Below are 13480 nucleotides of genomic sequence, written 5' to 3'. Positions count from 1 at the left end.
AAAAGTAAAATACAACTAAGAGTAAAAATATAAAGTGTATAATAAATTACATTCACACCAGAGCCTCGTGGAAACTATAAAGTAATATTATGTTATTGAACACGTTTGTAGAAATAACTTTTATTTTGTCCTCAAAGAAACTAAAAGGTAAAATATGAAATTTAAAGTAAGTAATAGATTTGGTAGCTTTTTAATTTTCTTTCATCATTATTTGGATACAAAAATCACAATTATGAGTCAGTTTAATTTGTCACATATAAATATGTTAGATATTATTAATACTGACTCACAGAATCTCTTTTAAATCACTTCTTAAAACACGTTTCACACACTGACGTCGTCGCTTTACTGCTTTATTTTTATAATTTCATTTTACTTCATTTTATTTATTTATCTTTATTTGTATTTCTTAATTTGTTTTTATTGTAGCGGTTGTGTTGTCCAGGGTTTAATTATTATCTTAGTTTATCTCGTTCTTTCTGTTGTATTGCTTTTCAAAGGTGCTATATAAATATAAATGTTGATTGTGTGTATATATATATATATATATATATATATATATATATATATATATATATATGTTGAGTGTGTGTATATATATATATATATATATATATATATATATATATATATATATATATATATATATATATATATATATATATATATATATATATATATATATATATATTCCAGTTTTGGCCTTCAGAGGCACAATATTTACTTTCAGGATTAATAAGATTTAGAGAAGTTATTTTATTTATATTAGACACCATCATCTCCGGTTCAGGTCAGATGGTCTGAGGCGCAGAGCGTAACGAGAGGGATGCACCTTTCACGGATGGTCCATGAACGCACCGATCATCACACTTATGAACCGGAAAGATCACAGCCTTAAAGATGGCGCTCAATCTTTGTCTAGTTCCTCTCCCGCTCTTTGAATCACGGTGTCACATTGTCATTATTACATCAACATGTTTAGTTTTAATTTAGAGAATAAAAAAGTATTTATACATTTTTAAAATCTCATTCGTTTACAGCAGAATCCTGTTCACGTTTACACATAAAACCCAATAAAATAATATGTAATTATTATTTATAGTAGTTAGTAAAACTTTCTTTAACTTTTGGTTGTTCGGGCTTTTCATTAAAAAACTAATATATGAATATTTAGTACATTTACATATTTGCATAAAGAACTTTACAAACAGAGTATTGTGAAAAATCTCGCGATACTTCCTCGCCGCAGTGACGTCACTACGCCGAGACTTCACCCATGCAAACAAAGATGGTGGCTCCCTGACCGTCCATGTGGCTCACAGAGGCAGAATAACTCGTTCAGAACTTAATAGCGACTCTTTAAATATCAGTAAACAAACGGAAGTGTGGCGGAGGTGAAGCTGCGCACAACTCAAGATGCAACACGACGACGTGAGTTTAATAAATACAGTTATTTAAAGCCGCTAATGTGCTCTGCTAACTCCTCATGCTAACGTTAGCTTACCGGTAACTGTTTTAAAGAGGATACATGTAGACTATTTAAAATATCTATATGATATGTGTTGTCTAGTAGGTACAGTAGTCATCTTTACTAATACATACAGGTCGAACTTTAGTGTTTTATTAACGTGTTTAGACGGTTTGACTGTCAGCTAGCTGGGAACCTGACTCCGTTCTACAAACATCTGTTTTAATGTCTGACTTCTCTGTAAACTCACTCACTCACTCACACTTAACCTCATGGCTACACGCGCGCACACACACACACACACACTGCAGTAACATCGTGTCAGCACGTGACTGACTAGTCCTCTTTTATACGTTTATGATTAATCTGGAAAATATTGTTTCATATCTTAACAATGAGCTGGCTGGGCCCAGTTTGTTTGTCTAATGTGACGTCACACTCTATTGTTAAAGTATTTGTATTTATCTCCAACACGTCACTCTGACATGTTGGTAGTTTTGTGGGAACTGATTTTCTTCTATTCATCATTTTATTAACTTTTATTTTCATGTTTCTCTTCTGAATATTCTCAGAGCTTCTCAGTATGTTGAGTTTATGAATGAATATGATACATTCAGAATGTAGCAGCTCTTTGTGTTACTATTGTAACACTGAACACGTTGTTATTGTTATCAACACACCAGCAGTGTTGTATTCTGACTGTTGGCTGTGATGTGTTCAGGTGATCTGGGACATTATCGGAAACCAACAGTTCTGCTCCTTTAAAGTCAAGTAAGTCTCAAACTCTTCATTCATTCTGATAGATTTATTGTTTGTGTGCACCACAGATAGATCTCGTTCTCCTTCATATCTCATTAAATATATAAAAACACGTGAAATAGCGCAGAAGTTAAATTATAAGCTTAAATAATATATAACACAATATATACTTGTGGTAGAAAGCTGCACAGTAACGAATACACTGACATGTAGTAGATGTAATAAATATAAATACACTGTGTGTGTGTGTGTGTGTGTGTGTGTGTGTGTGTGTGTGTGTGTGTGTGTGTGTGTGTGTGTGTGTGTGTGTGTGCGTGTGTGTGCGTGTGTGTGTGTGCAGGACTAAGAGTCAGGGCTTCTGTCGGAATGAGTTCAACATCACGGGGTTGTGTAACCGCTCGTCCTGCCCGCTGGCCAACAGCCAGTACGCCACCATCAGAGAGGAGAAGGGTGAGTCACTGCAACACTCAATGTTCTCACAGTGGTGTGTGTGTGTGTGTGTGTGTGTGTGTGTGTGTGTGTGTGTGTGTGTGTGTGTGTGTGTGTGTGTGTGTGTGTGTGTGTGTGTGTGTGTGTGTGTGTGTGTGTGTGTGTGTGTGTGTGTGCGTACAGCGGTTGGGCGTCCTGTGAGCTGATGAATCTTTCGTCTCCTGTGGACGTTGAACACTTTCTGATTCTGAAGCTTCTACGAATGAATTCTTCTGTTCTGTCAGCGGTGCTCCTGCAGTCTGCTCTGGTTGCAACTCCTCGTAGAACAGTTGGATCCAAACATGAGCAGCAGCTGAAGTGGATCACTGGCGGGTAACGTGTGCTTCTGTTGTTCGTCCTCAGGTCAGTGTTTCCTCTACATGAAGGTGATCGAGAGAGCAGCGTTTCCTGCTAAGATGTGGGAGAAGGTGAGCTTCACCTGTTCCTCTAATGTCTGAACCTCTCGATACATAAATACACGTGTGTGTACTTCTACTATATAACTGTGTGTCTGCAGGTGAAGCTCAGTAAGAACTATGAGAAAGCTCTGGAGATGATCGATGAGAACCTGATCTACTGGCCTCGATTCATCCGACACAAATGCAAACAACGCTTCACCAAAATCACTCAGTACCTGATCCGGATGAGGAAGCTGGTCCTGAAGAGACAGTGAGTACTGCTACACAGTACTACTGCAGTACTACTACACAGTGCTGAGAACTAGTAGCGCAGGAAGTAACCGAGCTTTAGTTTCACTTTAATACGACTTTGTAAAAATCCGTTTTCCTGCTAAACTTCCTCCTCTGACGTGAAACTGTTTGTGTTTCAGGAGGAAACTCGTTCCTCTGAGCAGGAAGGTGGAGAGGAGAGAGAAGAGGAAAGAGGTGAGACACACACACACACACACACACACACACACGTTAACTCCTCCCGTTAACCGCTACCTGTTCCCCGTCTGCAGGAGAAAGCTCTGATCGCCGCTCAGCTGGACAACGCCATCGAGAAGGAGCTGCTGGAGCGCCTGAAGCAGGGAACGGTGCGACGACTCGTCCTCAAAGCTTCACCCACCGCGTCCACCAGAACACACGCCCTGAAGCTCTTCTTCTGTGTTTTCAGTACGGAGACATCTACAACTTCCCCGTGCACGCCTTCGACAAAGCTCTGGAGCAGCAGGACGAGGAGGAGGAGGAGGAGGAGGAGGAGGAAGAGGAGGAGGAGGACGAGGTGATGAAGGTCTTCTGCTGTGTTTGAGGTGATCTGAGTGATGTCATGCTAACGAGTCTACTTCCTGTCTGCAGGACGTCGGCAAGAGAGAGTTTGTAGCAGAAGAAGAAGTGGAGGAGAGCGACCTGAGCGACTTCGAGGTAAAAACGCATCAGAGTCAGAGCTCCGCCTCCTGTGGTCTCGATTTTCAAAATAAAAGTCCTGCTCCTCTAATGAAACAGAACCATGATGACTAGAAGCAGAGAACTAGAACATGTCTTTAGTGCAGAACAACAGTTATGACATCATTAAAAACACAAGTTACATTTATTTTATTAATAATAAAAATAATGATTTAATTCATTTGAAGACGATTGAATTTATAAATACACGATTCAAAGTTTAAACGAGTACTAACAACAAACTTTATATTAAACATGTTGACCTGTTTGATGAATATTTAATATTTAAACTCGTTTAATGAAACCGTTCAGAGCTTTTAATGTGAAATTCAGAATCTGTCGTCATGAAGCTGGTTAGATTTCTAGAAGCTTCTTTTCATCTTTACGACATTAAAACGTTCAACTTTAAACTTCTCGTGAGTTTTATGAAGCGCTTAGTTTCGATAAAAATCAGTTTAACTCTTATCATGATTTTATTACAATATAAAGATGAAGACGATGTTTTTAACATCTGTTTCTTCTCTCAGGACATGAACAAACTGAGGACGAGCAGCGACGAGGAGGAGCAAGACGAGGAAGAGGAGTCGTCCAGTGAGGAGGAGATGGAGGAGGAGACGAAGACGAAGGCCTCCGGGTCTAAAGGTAAATCTCCGGCCAGCGGCTCGGCGGCGAGGAAGAAGCGAGCGTTCGTGGAGATCGAGTACGAGACAGAGCCCGCCCCCAAGAGCACAGCCACGTCGTGATGTCACCCTCTGCGGCCAATCAGACGGTGACTCTCTGCTGAGGACACGCCCCCTCATCAGGCTGCTTCATGGACACACAGGACGGATCTGACCTGGAATCAGATCACCCGAAGTGACTATCTTCTTCAGAATAACCGTTTTCTTTTATTAAATATTGAGTTGGTAATCTGTGATGATGAACGTGTCAATAAATCAATTTTGGAAGAAAATGTAAAGCTGCTGGTTTTCTGTGTTTCTGTACATTAACAAACCGTTTTATTTTAAACAATCTACCGACGATGTTAATGTGCAACATAAGCCCTGAACTAAGAGAAACTTTATTTATTGACAAAATACAACATTAAAAAACTGACTGAAAATAATTCTGAAGATTGTTTTTGAAAAATGTCAAAGCAAAAAAAAAGTATTTTTTTATCGCCTTCATTTTATTTTTCAATGTTTCTCAGTTCATGTTTTATTATTAACGGTGATTAAGATTTATGTAAAAATTTACTTTGTTTTTAGAAAATATCTCAAAGAGTAAATTTGATTATTATGCGATAACTAAAGAGTTCACACGTTCACTGACATTAAATAATTCACACGTTTACTGACATTAAATAATTCACACGTTCACTGACATTAAATAATTCACACGTTCACTATGACATAAAATAATTCACGCGTTCACTATGACATAAAATAATTCACGCGTTCACTATGACATAAAATAATTCACACGTTCACTGACATAAAATAATTCACGCGTTCGCTGACATTAAATAATTCACGCGTTCACTATGACATTAAATAATTCACACGTTCACTGACATAAAATAATTCACGCGTTCACTGACATTAAATAATTCACGCGTTCACTATGACAAAATAATTCACACGTTCACTGACATAAAATAATTCACGCGTTCACTGACATTAAATAATTCACACGTTCACTATGACATTAAATAATTCACACGTTCATTGACAAAATAATTCACGCGTTCACTGACATAAAATAATTCACACGTTCACTGACATAAAATAATTCACACGTTCACTGACATTAAATAATTCACGCGTTCACTATGACATAAAAGAATTCACGCGTTCACTATGACATAAAATAATTCACACGTTCACTGACATAAAACAATTCACGCGTTCACTGACATAAAACAATTCACGCGTTCACTGACATAAAATAATTCACGCGTTCACTGACATAAAACAATTCACGCGTTCACTGACATAAAATAATTCACGCGTTCACTGACATAAAATAATTCACGCGTTCACTGACATAAAATAATTCACGCGTTCACTGACATTAAATAATTCACGCGTTCACTGACATAAAATAATTCACGCGTTCACTGACATTAAATAATTCACACGTTCACTATGACATTAAATAATTCACGCGTTCACTATGACATTAAATAATTCACGCGTTCACTGACATTAAATATTTCACACGTTCACTGACATAAAATAATTCACGCGTTCACTGACATTAAATAATTCACGCGTTCACTATGACATTAAATAATTCACGCGTTCACTGACATTAAATAATTTACGCGTTCACTATGACATTAAATAATTCACGCGTTCACTGACATTAAATAATTCACACGTTCACTATGACATTAAATAATTCACATGTTCACTGACATAAAATAATTCACACGTTCACTGACATAAAATAATTCACACGTTCACTGACATAAAATAATTCACACGTTCACTGACATTAAATAATTCACGCGTTCACTGACATTAAATAATTCACGCGTTCACTATGACATTAAATAATTCACGCGTTCACTATGACATTAAATAATTCACACGTTCACTGACATTAAATAATTCACACGTTCACTGACATTAAATAATTCACACGTTCACTATGACATTAAATAATTCACACGTTCACTGACATTAAATAATTCACACGTTCACTGACATTAAATAATTCACGCGTTTACTGACATTAAATAATTCACGCGTTCACTGACATTAAATAATTCACGCGTTCACTGACATTAAATAATTCACGCGTTCACTGACATTAAATAATTCACGCGTTCACTATGACATTAAATAATTCACGCGTTCACTGACATTAAATAATTCACGCGTTCACTATGACATTAAATAATTCACACGTTCACTATGACATTAAATAATTCACACGTTCACTGACATTAAATAATTCACACGTTCACTGACATTAAATAATTCACACGTTCACTGACATTAAATAATTCACACGTTCACTGACATTAAATAATTCACACGTTCACTATGACATTAAATAATTCACACGTTCACTGACATTAAATAATTCACACGTTCACTGACATTAAATAATTCACACGTTCACTATGACATTAAATAATTCACACGTTCACTGACATTAAATAATTCACACGTTCACTGACATTAAATAATTCACACGTTCACTGACATTAAATAATTCACGCGTTCACTGACATTAAATAATTCACGCGTTCACTGACATTAAATAATTCACGCGTTCACTGACATTAAATAATTCACGCGTTCACTGACATTAAATAATTCACACGTTCACTATGACATTAAATAATTCACGCGTTCACTATGACATTAAATAATTCACGCGTTCACTGACATTAAATAATTCACGCGTTCACTGACATTAAATAATTCACGCGTTCACTGACATTAAATAATTCACGCGTTCACTGACATTAAATAATTCACGCGTTCACTGACATTAAATAATTCACGCGTTCACTGACATTAAATAATTCACGCGTTCACTGACATTAAATAATTCACGCGTTCACTGACATTAAATAATTCACACGTTCACTGACATTAAATAATTCACACGTTCACTGACATTAAATAATTCACGCGTTCACTGACATTAAATAATTCACGCGTTCACTGACATTAAATAATTCACGCGTTCACTATGACATTAAATAATTCACACGTTCACTGACATTAAATAATTCACACGTTCACTGACATTAAATAATTCACGCGTTCACTGACATTAAATAATTCACGCGTTCACTGACATTAAATAATTCACGCGTTCACTATGACATTAAATAATTCACGCGTTCACTATGACATTAAATAATTCACGCGTTCACTGACATTAAATAATTCACGCGTTCACTGACATTAAATAATTCACGCGTTCACTGACATTAAATAATTCACACGTTCACTGTACACTTTCGTACCTCTGCAGTTATTACTCCTCAAACTCCACCAACGGCCCTAAAACTGACCAACAACAAACATGTCCTTTATTGTATATTTGTATATATATGTATATATATATGTATATATATATATATATATACATATATACACATATACACATATATACGCGCACACGCGCATATATACATACATATACATATACGCATCTCACACACACACACACACACACACTTTATTTACAAACGACTGAATCCTCGCGGTCGTACAATGACGAGGTTCAGCTGAAGAAAATCACAGATTTAGAATATAAATAGTCAAAGAATCATAAGAAGCATGTTTGTTTGTTTTACTTCAGCGGACAGAAAATCATCGTTACAGGAAAGAAATAAAACGTTCAGAGCGCTTCACAGCCGAGCGATCGCAGATTAAAAACGGCTTCTTTAATCTCCGGTTTGTGGTTTCAGATTTATTCACTTTCAACGTTTGAAATGCAGTTTTTGCAACAAACACTCATTTAAAACTCAACGTACAGCAAAGGTCAGTTGTTACATTTTGAAAACAATTGTAGCAGTTTCGTTTATTGAGCACATTTAGGAATTAGGGGGCGTGCAAGGAGAGCAACACTGCCCCCTACAGGACGAGCGCTGCTGCTGCTGTAACGAACTCCGTTTGCTCCGTAGATGAAATGGTTGTTTTCCGTTGGCGAAGGGAAGCTTTAGGCGGCGTCACAACAAACCTCCAGACAACGCTTTCATTTCACCGATTTGCTTTTGTGCCCTTTTGGTTTCTGGAAACTTTGTTAAAATGGTTGAAAAGCGTCGACGAGGAAACAAACTTCTTTGGTGCAAGTTATTGAGCGATGAAGAGCCGTTAGAGGGCGACGAGTTCTAGAGTGAGGAAGGATCAGAAGCATCACAGCTGAAGACTTCTGTCCACCAATCAGAGGACGAGGAGCAGGAGTGACATCACTCCCCATGCAGAACGACGTGGACTCGGTTAAAACCAGGTTCTGTGTTGAAGCGGACCAGATGACCTCAAACACCACCGGCTTTAAGACCCTTCACACTTCAGTAGTGCCCGGACGTGAACACGAGGTCTGAGCCTGAACCAGAACCTGAACAGACGGGATCCAAGTGAGCCGGACTTCTTCATTACACAAGTACGGAGTCCCAGAGGAGCCAAATGCAGCAACTAATGACAGTGTGTCATAATTACTGCTGATATATAGATTTCTAAAATTGTTCAAATTACGATGAACAACTCACAGAATTATGACTTCAATGTCAAACTGATCATCTGACTACGATTAAAGGAAAAGAACAGAAGCATGTTTTATTGAAATCATGATTGTGAGCCAGTAAAGTAAACATTAAATCAGAACTTTAGAAACTATCTCAGAATTGTGACTCTTCGGATTCTCATAACACATTTATCTGTTATTGGCTGATTGAAATGTGATTTGTTTTCCTTTGATATTATCTTGCTCATCAGAAGTTTTATTATTCGTGCATTGATTATTTTACTCTAAAAATGTACCATTTTAATAACACGGAAACTAAGAATACAGCGTGATCAACAATCAAACAGACGACAAATAAAGAAAAGTAAAAGTGGGCGTAAAACGTGAAACGTGTCCACTGGCTGAAGGTTTCTTTTATCTCTTTAATAACTGTTAGTTGTCAGTGTTGGTTTATTAAACTTTGGGGACATTTGTTCCTTCTGGGACTCGTTCATCGAGATGAAACGTTTCTCAGGTTCTCTTTAATCTGAATATTTCTGGATTGAAGCAGTTTTAGAGAATATTCATATTTTAGAGCTGGATTCATTCATCAATGAGAGCAGAGACATTTAAAGTCAGAGCTGAACTCACTGATGTTGTTTCAGACACTCACACGCTACGTTTCACTCTCTTCCGTCGCTTCTTTTCTTTCGTGACGTTGAAATGAAGGAACTTTGACTTTGGAGTCTTTGAAACGTGTCGATGACGTTGAGCGACCCCGTCAGACGAACTGGTTTCAGCTCAGGTTTGGATCGGGGTCCTGAATGTTGTACAAAGACCTGTAATGTGTGCATTCTGTTGCGTACCGAGGTTCTGGCTCTCCTACACTGGCACTTCTACGAGGATGGAACCGCGTTAGAGACTGAAGCAGTGACGGCCGAGAGCTCCACACCTTTAGAACGCAACGCGGGTCAAACTACCAGAAACCCTGCATTCTAGAACTTCAGCAAAGAAACCCGGTTCCGTCTCTCTGAAGAACCGTCCGGCCTCGTGAACCTCCACCACGTCCAACCTCCAGAAAGATCCTCAGAGCCGCAGAAGCACCTCTGAGTGGAAACAAAGACTTTTAACCTGGTGGTCAGAAGGAGTAGACTCAGAAACACAACGGGCCAGAAGGTCAAAGGGCCAGAAGGTCAAAGGGCCAGAAGGTCAAAGGGCAGCCGCTTCCTTCTGGTTTAGAGGAAACTCAAGTGAGATGAAGAGTTCTTTGTCAAACAGAAGAAGAAGAACCTGGAATGTGTTCAGGCCGCTCCGTTAGGAGTTAACGGAGGAATTCATTTCAAGACTTTTCTCTCAACTGAACAACAAATGCTGGGACGTCTCAGGGGACGTCTCACGGGACGTCTCAGGGGACGTCTCAGGGGACGTCTCAGGGGACGTCTCACGGGAACAAGACGTTAGTACGACTACGAGTCCAACGACCAGAGAGGACGTCAAGAGTTTGGAACTTATAGCAGATTAGATTGGATCTAAATTTGAAGGTTTGGACTCCAGGTGGTTCTTGATCTGGTCTCAGAATCAGCCCAGAGTTGGAACTTGGATCATCCACATTTTAAGTAAAGTGTAGTCCAGAGTGGGGGGGGGGTTACAGTTTTGTCCAAAGTCCAGGCATTGAACCTTTTGTCTCGTTGGCATTTTACATTTGAGAGAAAAGGCAGCTGGACTGCTTCACTTCAGTCCAGTCCCAGTTGTCTGGTGGTGGGCGAGGGTGGTTCTGTTCTGGGCTGACATCGGAGCAGCGAGCCTGGATGTGAGGGGGAAGGAGGTCTCAATTAGGACCAGGGCGGTCCAGCTGGAGCCAGGCTCTGAATCCGTCAGAAGGAATGTTGGAACTTGGGCGATCAGATATATTCTATCGGGGGCCTCGTAACTTTACTTCGTCCAAGTTTGGACTGCGGTGGACGGGGTCCAGACTTGGAAGAGACGGGGGTCCGGAGGGTCCTCCAGGAAGATGCTCGTCTGGTGATGGGCTTACAGACGACCTTCAGGTCAATCACGCTTGGATGTGAGCTGAAGAAAGACTGGACTTGGACCAGGGCTCTGGTCCAGACTAAGAACTAAGGCGACCCCTTTTGGTGCAGAGTGGTCTGGTTCAAACGAGAGCCTTGTATTTATACTTCTCTCTCGTGGGACCGGGTTAGTCCAGAATTTGAACAACCCTCACTTTGGGTCGGGCCAACAGTGCTCCAAACCTGGAAGGTCCGGAGGGTGATCCAGTGTTTGGGGGCAAAGGGTTTTCTAGTAATGGGCATCGTGACCCAGCGGGATCCAAGGGTTGGAACGCTGATGCAGATTTGAGACCTGGTCCACAGGCGTCTCGATGATACTGGATTTGGTGGAAGGTCCTGATTTAATGGTCGAGTCTTGTTTTGGGTTCTGAACTGAGGTCTGGATTCACCAACAGCTGGTCGGATCCGGCTGGATCCAGTCTGACGCACTCTGCATAGAGGACTCGTGGGGGGTCTCTGTGTGCGCCTGCCGTTCCCGCGGTGGTTAGCAGCTGCAGCCTTCTTTGGCCGGCTGGCTGTCGGCGTTCAGGCGGCCGCCCTGCGGCGCGGACGGTTTGTGCTGGACTCCCGACTCGGCTGCGTTCAGGTCCAGACTGCCATCTTGGATGTTCTGGTAAATCCTCTTTGCCGCTTCCAGGAAGGCCTCCTCCACGTTCTCCCCTCTGAGGAAGACGAGGGAGACATTAAGACACAGAAACAAGTCTGACTGATCGTCTTCCAGACTATAGAAGGTGGACGAAGTACTCGGATCCCTGACTTCATTAGACTCACCAAGACCTCCCAGCTCACGGGACCCTTGGTGGGTCTTTGAGTTGGTCAAAGTAAAGATGAAATGAACAAACACTCTGGTAGAAGTTAAAAACGGCTTCGTTCAAAGTGCTGCCGGCAATCAAAAAGTACAACAAGTACCTCTGAGGTGTGTGTGTGTGTGTGTGTGTGTACTCACGTCTTAGCGCTGGCCTCTAGAAACAGTAAACCTGGAACAGGAAGTAGAATCAGTGAGACGATCTTTTTATTCGATGACGTCACACAAACAAAGTGACGACTCACCGTTCTCCTCAGCGAACTGTTTGGCCTCCTCGTACGTCACGTCTCTCTGAGCCTCCAGGTCGGCCTTGTTACCGATCAGAATGATCACCTGGACACAAACACAGGTGAGACTCCAGGAAGCTGTAGAAACCAACATTATTGACAGTTTCATCTCTCCGACGGTCCTTGAACACATCGTGTATGAAGAACGCTCCCACCAGAAAAAGGAACCAAAACGAAGCTTAAAGTTGTGATATTTCATAAAAACATTTGATTCTTCATGTTCTCATTATGAATGTCTCCTCTAATAAAGAGTTCACTTCAGCCAGGTTGTGTGAAAACATTAAATTGTTAAACAATGAAGTCGTGATTGATTCATCTGAGACCAACAGTCATGTGACAACAAACCAGAGAACTCCCTGTGTTGTGTTTGGGTTGGTCAGGTGTGTGTGTGTGTGTGTGTGTGTGTGTGTGTGTGTGTGTGTGTGCTCACTGTGTTTGGGTTGGTCAGGTGTGTGTGTGTGTGTGTGTGTGTGTGCTCACTGTGTTTGGGTTGGTCAGGTGTGTGTGTGTGTGTGTGCTCACTGTGTTTGGGTTGGTCAGGTGTGTGTGTGTGTGTGTGTGTGTGTGTGCTCACTGTGTTTGGGTTGGTCAGGTGTGTGTGTGTGTGTGTGTGTGTGTGTGTGCTCACTGTGTTTGGGTTGGTCAGGTGTGTGTGTGTGTGTGTGCTCACTGTGTTTGGGTTGGTCAGGTGTGTGTGTGTGTGTGTGTGTGTGTGTGTGTGTGTGTGTGTGTGTGCTCACTGTGTTTGGGTTGGTCAGGTGTGTGTGTGTGTGTGTGTGTGTGTGCTCACTGTGTTTGGGTTGGTCAGGTGTGTGTGTGTGTGTGTGCTCACTGTGTTTGGGTTGGTCAGGTGTGTGTGTGTGTGTGTGTGTGTGTGTGCTCACTGTGTTTGGGTTGGTCAGGTGTGTGTGTGTGTGTGTGTGTGTGTGTGTGCTCACTGTGTTTGGGTTGGTCAGGTGTGTGTGTGTGTGTGTGCTCACTGTGTTTGGGTTGGTCAGGTGTGTGTGTGTGTGCGTGCGTGTGTGTGTGCGTGTGGGTGTGTGTGCTCACTGTGTTTGGGTTGGTCA

General features: G+C 40.8%; 2 protein-coding genes across 3 annotated transcripts in view; one reads left to right on the top strand and one right to left on the bottom strand.

The window, feature by feature from the left end:
- Window positions 1-1283: 1283 nt before the first annotated feature.
- On the top strand, window positions 1284-5091 carry mak16 (MAK16 homolog). The gene is made up of 10 exons (XM_079270359.1): window positions 1284-1431; window positions 2190-2239; window positions 2568-2677; window positions 3059-3123; window positions 3213-3364; window positions 3525-3579; window positions 3657-3731; window positions 3812-3919; window positions 3994-4059; window positions 4608-5091. Exons 1-10 carry the CDS (start codon window positions 1417-1419, stop codon window positions 4821-4823), a joined length of 912 nt encoding a protein of 303 aa, XP_079126485.1. The 5' UTR covers window positions 1284-1416; the 3' UTR covers window positions 4824-5091.
- Window positions 5092-8365: 3274 nt separating this feature from the next.
- Window positions 8366-13480, bottom strand: part of LOC306778714 (ras-related protein Rab-14-like) — an 8138-nt gene continuing 3023 nt past the window's right edge. The window contains exons 6-9 of one of the 2 annotated variants that reach the window (XR_013772070.1): window positions 12372-12459; window positions 12268-12298; window positions 9098-11983; window positions 8366-9024 (exon numbers count right to left, since the gene is read on the bottom strand). Coding sequence is in view for 1 of the 2 variants with exons in the window: in XM_079270362.1 (XP_079126488.1) it covers window positions 11806-11983; window positions 12268-12298; window positions 12372-12459 (297 nt within the window). In the remaining variant the exon portion in view is untranslated. Of the gene's footprint in view, window positions 11984-12267; window positions 12299-12371; window positions 12460-13480 lie in introns of both variants that reach the window. The other variant, XM_079270362.1, reaches the window with a different exon arrangement.

This window comes from Melanostigma gelatinosum, assembly GCF_949748355.1.
Source record: "Melanostigma gelatinosum genome assembly, chromosome: 6".
NCBI classification, from domain to species: domain Eukaryota; kingdom Metazoa; phylum Chordata; class Actinopteri; order Perciformes; family Zoarcidae; genus Melanostigma; species Melanostigma gelatinosum.
Note: the sequence above shows the minus strand (reverse complement) of the source record. Positions and strands in the feature narration are given on the sequence as shown.